Source organism: Sander vitreus, chromosome 1, assembly GCF_031162955.1.
Source record: "Sander vitreus isolate 19-12246 chromosome 1, sanVit1, whole genome shotgun sequence".
Lineage (NCBI taxonomy): Eukaryota > Metazoa > Chordata > Actinopteri > Perciformes > Percidae > Sander > Sander vitreus.
The window spans coordinates 8,184,306-8,196,327 of record NC_135855.1 but is presented as its reverse complement, the minus strand read 5'-3'; the positions used below and the strand labels follow the sequence as shown (position 1 = coordinate 8,196,327).

At 40.8% G+C, this 12,022-nt stretch overlaps 1 protein-coding gene across 3 annotated transcripts in view; it reads right to left on the bottom strand.

The window, feature by feature from the left end:
• The window catches only part of il16 (interleukin 16), a 77,831-nt gene that overhangs the window by 53,588 nt on the left and 12,221 nt on the right, over positions 1-12,022 (bottom strand). For all 3 annotated transcript variants that reach the window (XM_078259445.1, XM_078259533.1, XM_078259622.1), the window contains exons 2-5: positions 11,388-11,643; positions 9,798-10,065; positions 5,484-5,623; positions 3,593-3,710 (exon numbers count right to left, since the gene is read on the bottom strand). In XM_078259445.1, coding sequence (XP_078115571.1) covers positions 3,593-3,710; positions 5,484-5,623; positions 9,798-10,065; positions 11,388-11,643 — 782 coding nt within the window. The remainder of the gene's footprint in view (positions 1-3,592; positions 3,711-5,483; positions 5,624-9,797; positions 10,066-11,387; positions 11,644-12,022) is intronic.

The window sequence follows — 12,022 nt, the reverse complement described above, 5'->3', positions numbered from 1 at the left end:
ATGCGCGGTGTGCACACTCTACATTATGGCCAAGCATGCGCCCTTAAAATAGAATAACGCACCACTGACTTTAGACAAGGTTTTTCCTGGTCTGTGGCGGAACTGTTTTCTGAAACTGCAAAATAGCACTAGGGAACGTTTGCGCCAAAACACGCCTCCTTTTTTTGCTGAACCGCCCCCTGGAGCGCAAGTTCATTCCCTAATTTACCAACATGAGTCTGTTGAGGGAAAAGTCCGCTGTACGTCGGGTGCAAAATAGGAATGATACATGCGTCAGTGTGCAAAGTCAATTGCGCTGGGTGCAAGATAGGGCCCATAGTTTCTGACTGGGAACCCAGAAATTCCGACATTCCATGTCAAATTGAACACAACATAGTCCATGCCCCTCGCCTGGCCTAATGGCGGGACCAAAAGACAGAAGAAAGCGGCTGAGTCCTATTTGATTATGACTGTGTCAGATAAAAGCAAGTGCCTTGCAGTGAAAGGTGGTAAAATATGTGGACAATATATTAAAGGGAAAAATCCCACGAATTTGAAAGTACATTTGAGAAGCGCGCACAAAGAGGCTAACCTAGCTTACCTTAACAAGGTAAAGGAGAATGCAAAGCCCCCTTTCCCTGAAACAAAAGCTAACACCGGTACAGAGCATGGATGTATGGATACAGGGCCAGGCAGCATGACGGAGACAACCTTAGGACAGAGAACGCTACAGGCGTGCTTTCACCGGCGACCCGATAGCTGCTGGTTAGTAAATACGCAGGAACACCAAAAGCGGGAGGAAGCGTGTGTTAATATGTGTATTGATACTGGGATGTCTACACAACTGTGTGAGTCGATTGACTTCAAAAAGTTTGCCACTTTACTCAAACCAAAGTTAAAAACACCTGTTCATGTACGTATGTCTTCTTAAGTCTATTGGCTATTTAGGTTTTTTCCTGGCACACGTCACTTACACATTTTGCACTTACTGTGGCATCTTGTGTAGACTGTTTACATATTTGTGCTCATCATATGTACATTTTATGTACTGGTGTTATTGTTGAATACATTGTGAATACATATTTCTAAAATCGTATGGTATTTTTGTTGAGTTATTATTACACAATACTTTTTCTGACCTTTTTGAATCTTGCCCCTCAAAAGTCAAGGGTGCCCAGATAGCTCAGTTGGTAGAGCAGGTGCTCATGTGTAGAGGAGGAGGAGGTTTACTCCTTGATGCAGCGGGCCTGGGTTTGACTAGGACCCGTGGCCCTTTGCTGCATGTCAGTCCCCCTCTCTTTCCCCTTTCATGTCTTCATCTGTCCTGTCAAAAATAAAGGCCGAAAATGCCCCAAAAATAATATTTTTTCGTCTTTTGCGGGGTGCAAATGTTCCACCAAAACAAGTTCCTTCTTGAGACTATTTTGCAGAGGCACCACCCAACGTTGCTGTGTCCGGAGATAAGCGCCACCCAAGACAATTGTGATTGGTTTAAAGAAATGCCAGAATCCCAGAATGTATTTGTGGTGTAGCCAGACCTTACTCCACAGCACTGTGGAGATACGTCTGGCAATGAGAGACTTTACTTTTTATAATTTGGAACATTGCTCATAAAAAAACAATATTGATAAGAATAGAGCAAATGAGAGGTGTTGAACATTATGTGCCCCAAAATGTAAGCAAAATTAGGTGGAGGATATGGGTTTGTAGAGGTTGCATTATGACAAAGTGAAATTCAAGATACATTTACCAACATGTAAGACATTAACAGTATGCACACAACATGAAACCATTTGCATCAACAGGTCAAAGACATATGTGCACAAAGCACTGTATCTGCTGATTAATTGTTATGGTAGTATTTTGTTTATTGGACTGAAGACAGCAGTGTTGGGCAGTAACACATTACTTGTAATATATTACTGTAATATTATTACTTTCCACAGTAATGAGTAGCGTAAGGGATTACAATAGAAATCTGCGTTGCCAGGTCCTTTCATAATGTAAGCCTATGTGAAACTAGACAAAAAACGTAGGCCCTGTTTACACGACAACGCTCACGGGTGAAAACAACAAAATATTTTATCAGATGTGCCTTTCGTTTAGACGGTGACGCCGTTTTTGGGGCTTAAAAATGCAAAAAAGAGTCTGCTCCGATCTGCTCACGGTGGCTCTCGTTGTGTACGCCCACCCCATATTTCGTTACATAAATCAAAATATAGAGTGATTACTTGCCCATGGCCACTCCGCGGTTGGGTATCCACAGCCTGCCTATACTTGGTCCGGATGGCTTTCAGCTTTGATGATATCTGACTTTTACAGATAGCGTATTTCTCGTGTGGATATGACGTCCCTCCAGGTAAAGGATACTGCTGAAGAAATTCGGTCCATATGTCTATATATTTTGACTGCGAGGACTCCCAGTCCATGCCCTGTTGTGCCTTTGTGGCTTTGTAATATAAGATTGTTTGGAGCAACAACTCCACCTCCTCATCGGTCCAGACAAAATGGTCACCTTTTGTTGTTCTCTTTGCCATGTTTTGGTTTCGCGCTACTAGGGAGAGAAGTAGAAGGAAGGTTCTACGCAGGCGCGCGGACTTGGTGGTGTTGTGTGGCAGTGCTTCACAGTACCACCTAGCCGCCTGGTGTGCATACTACATCGAATTTCACACACTTTTGCGTCACCATATGCACGCAGACTTCCCCCCCAAAACGCTCGTCTAAACGCGGAATAAAAAGTGAGAACGCAATGCCACTTTTGCGTTTTCTCTTCAGATCGTTTCTGTCTAAACATAGCCTTAATAGGCCTATGTAAATGTACAATAGTCTTAATAACATACAGTAACAGCCTGAATGCAGAATGTTTGCAGTTTATTGCGGTTGGGAGGGGGGCGAAAGTAATTTAATCATATAATGAGTAATGTTAATAATTACTTTTGATACTTTTGAATAAGTAAAGTAATATTATTACTTTTTTTAAAGTTATAAGTAAAGAGTAGTCTCGCATTGCCAGACCTTCCTCCACAGCGCTGCAGAAGAAGGTCTGGCTAGTCCACACAGCATTCCAGGATGGGAGAAAAATGTGATTTGGTTTATTGGCATTTCTTTAAACCAATCACAATTGACTTTGGTGGCGCTAAGTGCCGGATGGAGCCACGGTGCCGCTTCAAAATAGCCTCGGGAAGGAACTTGTTTTGGTGGAATGTGTACATTCAAAGGTTGTTTTAGTCGTGCAACAAAAAACTCAGATTTGACAGATAGTCTAGCTAGCTGTCTGGTAAATCCAGACAGCTAGCTAGACTATCTGTCAAATAACTATCTAATAATAAACTAATAAAACTGTCAAGATCTAAGGAGCAGAACCATAGTCCTCATAAATCCAGCGGAGTTTAGAATAGAAGGTGATGGACAGCTGGCCAAAATGAGGGAGTGGCAGAATTTCCGGGGGCATCTGAACAATCCTGGAAGTGGAACGCCCTGGATATACACTATGTAAAGAGTAACATATTACACTTCCTGAGTAACTTCCTGTAAACACTGGGTTACAGTAGGATTTTCATAAAAAAAAACACATGTCACACTAGAGTCCATTTAATGTGTTGGCAGCTCTTACCTCACTGTAGGCCTTAATGTGAATGCTCCTCATCCCCTCCCCTGCAATCCAAGTGCTGCCATTTACAAACTGTCCGTTAAAGGGTGCCAGCTTGTCTGGGCTCAGGAAGCTGCAGCCTCTGAAGAGAAACACAGAGACAGCTGAAAATCAAGTCTTCAAGCACAAACCTTAATGCATGACATCATATTATTAGTTAGGCTGATATGGGATTTAGAAGTCCTTTTTCATGCCATAGCTATCTAAAAGTCAAATATACAGTATTTTGTATTTCACATTTAATGTTGGAGGAACACGAAAGGTCCTTTCACTGAGATATTAAATTAAAGGTACCCTGTGAAGTTTTTCACCACTAGTAATGCTATGGAGCAAAGCTTTTACAAGTGGGTGTGTTTACAACGCTTCTTGTTTTTCTACCAATCAACAGTTGGTGGCGGTAATGTGCAAAGAAACACAGCAATGTCCTGCAAGAATGCAAGCTAGTAAAGATACATTTAAATAATGCGCAAAATGAAACTGACGAAAAAATCGGCTTTAAAAGATCTTTATGAGAAAGGAAATGCACTCAAACAATTATTAGACCTCACTGATACACACATTGTTTTTTGATGGAAAACCCTAAAACTAGGCAGTTTCTAAAATACATTCTGCATTGAGTATTTTTATTTGTAATACTTTAAGTACATTTTCCTGATGATACTTACATACTTTTACTTAAGTAGCATTTTCAATGCAGGACTTTAACTTATAAAAAGAGTTTTTTTTACAGTGTGGTATTAGTACTCTTAACCCTTAGTGAAGTTAGGGATCTGAATACTTGACCCACTATGACTCATTTCCACTTGGTTAACACTGTAATCTGCATCTGGATATGTAATCTGGATAATGAAATCTGACCACTGGCCTTTGCTTTACACCAGATAGTTAGCCCTATTTTCCACCAGGTGCGTCTGCGCTGCGTTCCGGGTGAGTCTGCGCTGTGTTCTTGATGTGGCGCGGCACCCGCGAGCAATCACAGCCATTCAAGTCAATGCTTGATAATCCACCAACCCCCCAACCCACATGTCGTATATGTCTCCTCGATGAAAAGAGATTCATCTTGGAGTTGGAAAAACATAATAAGACATCACAGATCCTTTTTATCAGGACAACGCCAGAAAAGAGAAGCATGGAGTTCAACTTGAGGAGTGCTTAGAATGGAAGGTAGATACTAGCTTAATAAACACGTGATTGTTCTGTAAAGTACAAAGTAGAGGCAATATAATATGCGAGTCAGGCAGGCAAGACGCTCCGCTTCTGAGACGCTCCCGGTGTGGTATGGTGCATGGGGGAGGACGGAACTAAACCGGAATGCAGCACAGATGTGCCCAGTGGAAAATGGGAGTAATACAGGTTCTTGTTATCTCCATTCTGCCCACATTGTGAACAGATGAACAACTCCTCCAAACCATACTCCTTTAAACCATACAACTCGTCGTTTATTCCTACCCTCTAATATGACCCATAGGAGCGTTTCATAAATTAGTGTCCCTAGAGGTCGCAGATCATACAACCCACAGTAGAGGTTTCTGTCATCATATCTAAACATAACGGTCACAGTTTGGTTAGGTCTAATCCTTTTAAACTTAAACCTTTTAGATGAGGTCTGGCCATTGGGATTGCAGACCGTACTATGTGCATTTTCAACTGCAATCCCAGGTGAAAATTGGGTAAAACATGTCAAACACCAGCATTTCTTCATCTATATAGTATGAGTCAATGCTTTCTGTCTTAGTGATGCTTTTCTTCTGCTGCCACACGTTCTCATTTAGCCTGATAAGTGCACCATTTTTATTTCAACACATTCCTGAGAAATAAAGCGCTTAGAGTTGTGATGTGTACTATGTCTTATTACCTGTTTAGGTTCCCTCCATTCCTCCCTGGCTCCACATTACTGTCTTTGTCCTCTGTCTGGACGCTGTTATCAGCCATTTGTGGTCCATACAGCTCCTCAGCGGGCCCTGTGGCTACACACATCCTCCAGATACTACTCTCCTACAGCGACACACACACACACACACACACACACACACACACACACACACACACACACACACACACACACACACACACACACACACACACACACACACACACACAGTGAACAGGTATAAGGGAACCTCTATACTTGGAGGTAGAAAGCAAGCTTTATGAGCATATCAACCATCTGGCTGAGTGAGGTGACAGTCAAACATTACTGCTGTGTTCTTTTTCTTTAATAGTGAATGAAATGGGCCATAGTCTTTGGAGTTTCAGTTTAGGAGGCAAAGCCATGTATAAAGTAGTGTTCAGAGCTTTTACTTGAGTTAAAGTAACAATATACATACTGCTATATAACAATTCTACATTTATGTGTGCCATGTAAACATCATATCTCGAATATGGTCAAAAACGGGATAAGGCTCATAACCGCAATATTCATGTCCATGTTAACACACATGATTCAAACAACATGCTAGCTTTGTCTGTTTGTTTATCTACAGATCGAGTCATAAAAATGAACATTCTGATTAATAGTGGATAGGTTGTTGATGAAATAACGTATAATTAATGAGAAAATTAGTACTGTGAACAGAGCAGAGAGCAGAACAGAGCTGTTGTATCATTAGATGCGTTGCATGTCTCACAGAAAAATAAATTACGCACAGTGTGTACAGGATTATGGCTGCCGGTGCCACTGTACTGCTGGGTAGCTTAAAGGCAGGGTTGGTAATGTTGAAAAGCAAGATTTAAAAGAAGCATCTCCTCGGGAGTCGGTCTAACCTCTCCCCCTGCCCTCAGGGCTCCGCCCACACACTCTCAGAGCAGAGCGGGGAAAGGACCGTAATTTCACTCATCAAAACGACATTACTAAGTAACCGCGGCGGTGGCTGGCAGAGTTTTCTCCTCCAATCTAAAGTAGACTTGCACTAACTCTGGCAGTGATGATGCGCTTTGAGCTCAGGCTCTCACATGGGAGGGGTAACGTATGCACAGCGGGGCAAGGAGGAATTTCATTGGCTCTTTCCAAGCGGACCGCGAGGCAGTGATTGGTGGGCGTTTTTACAGGATTACAGCACTTTCAAATTATGGATCTTTTTCACTTCTTTTTCAGAGCCCAGAAGTTATTTATTGCTGTCGGGGTTTAAAGACAATTTCAAACAAAATATAAAAAACTGTATATTGGAAATAGTTACCAACCCTGCCTTGAATACTGAAGTAAAAGTAGTTTATCCTACCACTGCATGTATATTATAAAATGACTGGGGACAGTATGTGACGGGATTATTAAATGATATAATACAGACACAATGGTTGTGTTCTTTTAATGGCTACTTAGGTATTTCCCTTATGTCAATTTCCTTAAATATGGAGCAATTACCCAGGTGAACATGTTATCATGTGAAACAAAGAAATTCAATAACTGATGAGACAAAACAAGGCTCTATTCATTGATAAACTTTTGTTGGACTGTAAAAGATTTAGTATCAACATAAAAGCCAAATGAAATGGCTACTGTTTGACATGGTTTCTGTCTGCTAGGTGATTAAGAATGAGTGATGTTCAATGTGGCATGAATTATCCCCAGAGGGAAACACGGCTCAATTAAATGACTGAGCTCAGCGCAGGCCAGGGTTGTTCAGCAGCTGTAAAGTCTTCACTATGACTGGCATGCATTCTCTGTTGATAGTTACCAGCGGTGGAAGAAGTATTCAGATCATTAACTTAGGTAAAAGTACTAATACAACACACTGTAAAAATACTCTGTTACAAATAAACGTCATGCATTGAAAATGTTACTTAAGTAAAAGTATGTAAGTATCATCAGGAAAATGTACTCAAAGTATTAAAAGTAAATGTACTCAATGCAGAAACATCCTCCCATTTTAGAAACTAGAAAGGATCTAAAAAGTTGTGTGTTTAACGCTCCGATACCTAAGGTCATTTTTACAGTTTTTTCTAAAAAAGCTTGTAAAACATCAACCCTGTTGTCTAGTCAATTTATGAACATCATTTTTTTCAGGAAAAACTGGGCTATTAGAATATTTGTGCTGCAGTGAGGTCACTTGAATGTAAAAAAAGGTTTTATGACCTTAAAGACAAATAAATAAATAAAACGGAACATGAATCTCACAGATATGTATTGATATCACACACATATCAATAAAAGCTAAGCCAATCTCCTGTCTAAATCAGTTCCCATATGTATTAGGAGTCACACTGTGAAGAAATAAACATTATATCTTATACATTTGACAAAATATATACATTTTTTCAAAAAAAGTCCAGACGCTTTTGCCCTCATGACATTCACTTATGCCAATAATCAAATAATAATGTCATATTTATTGAAATCACACACACAGCAATGTTCTAAAACAGTTCTCCTATATATTTGGAGTCATGCAGTGCAAAAATAAACATAATAAACATTATAACTCATGTAAAAGGACAAACTATTTACATTTCTTCAAAAAAGGCCCAAATGTGTGCCACATCTCAAAACATTCTTCTCTGTAGAACGGTAATAGACTGGAGTGACCTATCTTGCCACTCTATAGCCTTTGTTCTCGCTCGGATTTTCTGGAGTGATCCATCTTTCCACTCCATAAACTCTTTGTATGACGGACCTGCCTTCCCATTGGTTGAAAGACGTCAACACAATCTCACAAAGCATCATGGGATATTCAAAATGGCATTTAGCATCGAGCTAGTGGCAAAAATGACGGAAAATTGATAAATTATGGACATCAAGTGGATAAATCTTGGATATAAGCGTTAAACAACTCCGAAAAGAGGCACAACTTCCAGGCTGGATAGAAAACCTTCTGTAAAGGCTACAAAGACACCAAAGACACCCCCGTGAACTCCTTAGCTTTTAGCAGGAAAAATCGGTAAGTGGCTAAATTAAACCGTTATCAAATTATCTAAATATTAATCAGAGGTGCCGTTTCGTACGGTACCGTATCGTGGATGATCCCTTAGGGCTCTTAGTTAATTGTCTAATCATTTCAGCTGGACTTGTAGGCCGTTATATTGTTGGCCAGTTTCATTTATAATAAAACATCAGATTTTATAAACTACATGTGTTTTATGTGCAGACATCTTAGTAAGTAACTAGTAACTAAAGCTGTCAGATGAATGTAGTGGAGTAAAACGTACAATATCTCTCTCTGAAATGTAGCATAGTAGAAGTAGAAAGTGGCATGAAAAGGAAAGACTAGAGTAAAGTACAAGTACCTCAACATTTGTACTTAAGTACAGTACTGGAGATAATGTACTTAGTTACATTCCACCACTGAAGGTTAATATTCCCATAGGGCTATAGAGTAGCTTTTCTCAGTAACTTTTAACTTAGCATTTAATTCTAACAATTTAATTATTGTTATATGTTGCACCTTTATTTATGATGATAATAATAATAATTATGTTTATTATTTTTTGTTGTTGCAAGCGAACCACAACACAATGTCTGGAACCCACAGCTTTTGTAAGAAAAATAATGAAATGAAGTCAGAGGCTGCTTGATATGAACACAAAAGTCTCATGAATTGAATTAAGTTAATTACTATCTAGAGACCAAATGTATATAACACAATGTTTTACAAATATCAACATCAATAATCAGTCTGGGGGCAATTGATCAGAATACAGCATAGAAAATCTGCTTAGAAATATAGGAAATATTGGATAGGATAGAACAACACACTGTAATTCTGCTAAATAAAACATGACATTTACTATTAGCTTTATCTGTTTTCATTTTAAACAAATTGTATATCTGAATACAATACATGTTTTCTATAGGCTCAGTCTGTCACAATTCCAGTGCCCAGGGCCCAGTTGTTCAAAAAGTTTAATCTGGATAAGAATGACCCAGATCTGGAAATCCCATGTTTTGCTATCCAGGATCAGGTAATCCATGTTACTTGTGTGCCAGTTTTTCAAAGAAAATTGGATTGGATCAACTTTTCAATATTACGAAATCCAGATTACGAGGGTTCTAAAGTAGCCTACATATCACAATGTCAGCTATTAGCTATGTAAAGAACAACAGGTAGAATAGCCAGCATGGGTCCACATTAAGTTATTTTAATTTGAAGAGACATTGTTAATAATCATGACAGTTAGAATAAAACAACCCACCCTGTGCCCCCCTTCTAGCCCCTTCCCTGCCCTGCAGGCGTACCTTGATGCTGAAGGACCTCCGTATGCTTCGTTTGTTCTCCCTGAGTGTGTTGGGATGATCCGCCTCAGCGCCTCCTCTTCTCTCCAAGGCTGAGTGCTGGGTTGTCCTCCAGTGTCCATTCTCTGTATCTTTGTACCGGGTTTGATCCCCAGCGGGCCCGTCTGTCCTGCAGCCAGGGCCCCAGGTCCTGCACCCATCTGACACTTCCCCAGCATGCCTCGCTTCTGGACAGTCATCATTAGTCTTAGAGTGACACAGGATCAGGGACCTGGACAGTCAGGGAAGAAGTCAGTTTCAGACATTAAATGACATAAATAGCAAGACTGTAAAACTGGAGAATAGCAGCCATAAATTGAAGCAAGTACATGCGTTCTGATACCGATACCAATATCAGAAAAGCCTCTAATACCGCCTAGAATACTGGTATCGATATCAACGAGTATGCAAGTCTATGCAACGATCCAATACCATATAATTTAGCCATTATGACTGACTGTCAAACTAGATAATGAGAGAAAGTTCTATGGCATTCATTCTCTGTATGTATTTGTCTATGTTTCACAAAGGGTTTAGTTTCGCTTTGCCAGACCTTCCTCCACAGCGCTGCGGAGGAGGGTCTGGCTAGTCCACACAGCATTCTAGGACGGGAGAAAAACGTGCTCTGGTTTATTGGCATTTCTTTAAACCAATCACAATCGTCTTGGGCAGTGCTGAACGCCAGACGGAGCAACGGTGCCTCTGCAAAATAGCCTCAGGAAGGAACTTGTTTTGGTGGAACATGTGTACGTTCAAAAGTTGTTTTAGTCATGCAACAGAAAACTCAGATTAGACAGATAGTCTAGCTAGCTGTCTAGATTTACCCTGCAGAGATCTGAGGAGCAGTTAACCATAGTCCTCATTAATCCACCGGAGTTTAGAACGCCCAACACAAAGAAAGCGGAAGGTAACGGACATCCGGCCAAAAAGAGCAACATCCAGCGGAATTTCCGGCGACACCAGAGCAATCTCGGAAGTGCAACGTCGATATAGACTACAAAGGGTTTAACCTGAGCCAGGCCATACAACAACGGGTTAGTATACACCTGTTATAAAATAATATACAGTATATATTTTTCTTTTTCTTTTCTAAAAGCACTGGTATTGGATTTGTACTCAATATTGGCTGATACTCAAGTTCAGGTATCAGAATCAGCATCGGTAAGAAAAAAATTGGATCAGATCATCTCTAATCAGAACTGAAAACTGAAATAAAAAAAGTACTCAAACTATTATCTCTGGTCATCATAAGGCAAAACTAAATGAAATTACATTACAATAACTAGCCATCACTCGCATAGCTATCACCACAGCACATGAGCCTGGCCAAGCCCACACACACACACACACACACACACACACACACACACACACACACACACACACACACACACACACACACACACACACAAACTTCCCTTCGGGGATAATGACATGGTGAAGATTGCAAAAGGTTATATGCTATTTCTGCCAATACAAAGGTGAGTAACCTAAGTGAAGTGTCTGGAGCTTCCTGTGCAGCCCTAGTTGTAAGCCTTTGAGTGGTGCAGGTACCTGGAGAGCATGGCCAGCTTCTTGGAGCGGTGGCTGTGGCTGCTGGTTGGGTTGTTGTTGTTGTTGCTGCTTTTCCCCTGCTCCCTGCGTCTCCTTTCCATCCTCCGAGCAGCCGCTGTGCTGGCTTTCCTCCTCTGGTGGGAGTATCTCTGAGGCATGGCTGTCAGCATGTGTGTGTGTGTGTTTGTGTGCACCGGGAGCTCGGGAACCATCCCACTCCTCCCAGCCGGCCCGAAGGCTAATGGAGAGGGACGCTCTGGAAGGCAATTAGAAAACTCAGTTAGCACAGTCTGACTGCATCCGTGTGTGTAAGTGTTCTGAGAAACTGCTGCTGCAAATGTGGAGGCCAGTGGAGATAAAAGCGCTTTTCTTTTGCCTAATTTGAAAAAAAAAAGGCAAACTTTTTCTCAGTCCTCATGACTGCAGACCGCTGACACGAACACACACACACAAACACAAAAACAGCATAGTCGATTAATCTGTCAATTATTTTCTGGATGAGTGGATTAGTTGTTTGGTCTCTAAAATGTCAGAAAATTGTGAAAAATGTGGATCAGAGTTTCCCAAAGCCCAAAATGACGTCCTCAAATGTCTTGTTTTGTCCACATCTCAAATATATTCAGTTTACTATCACA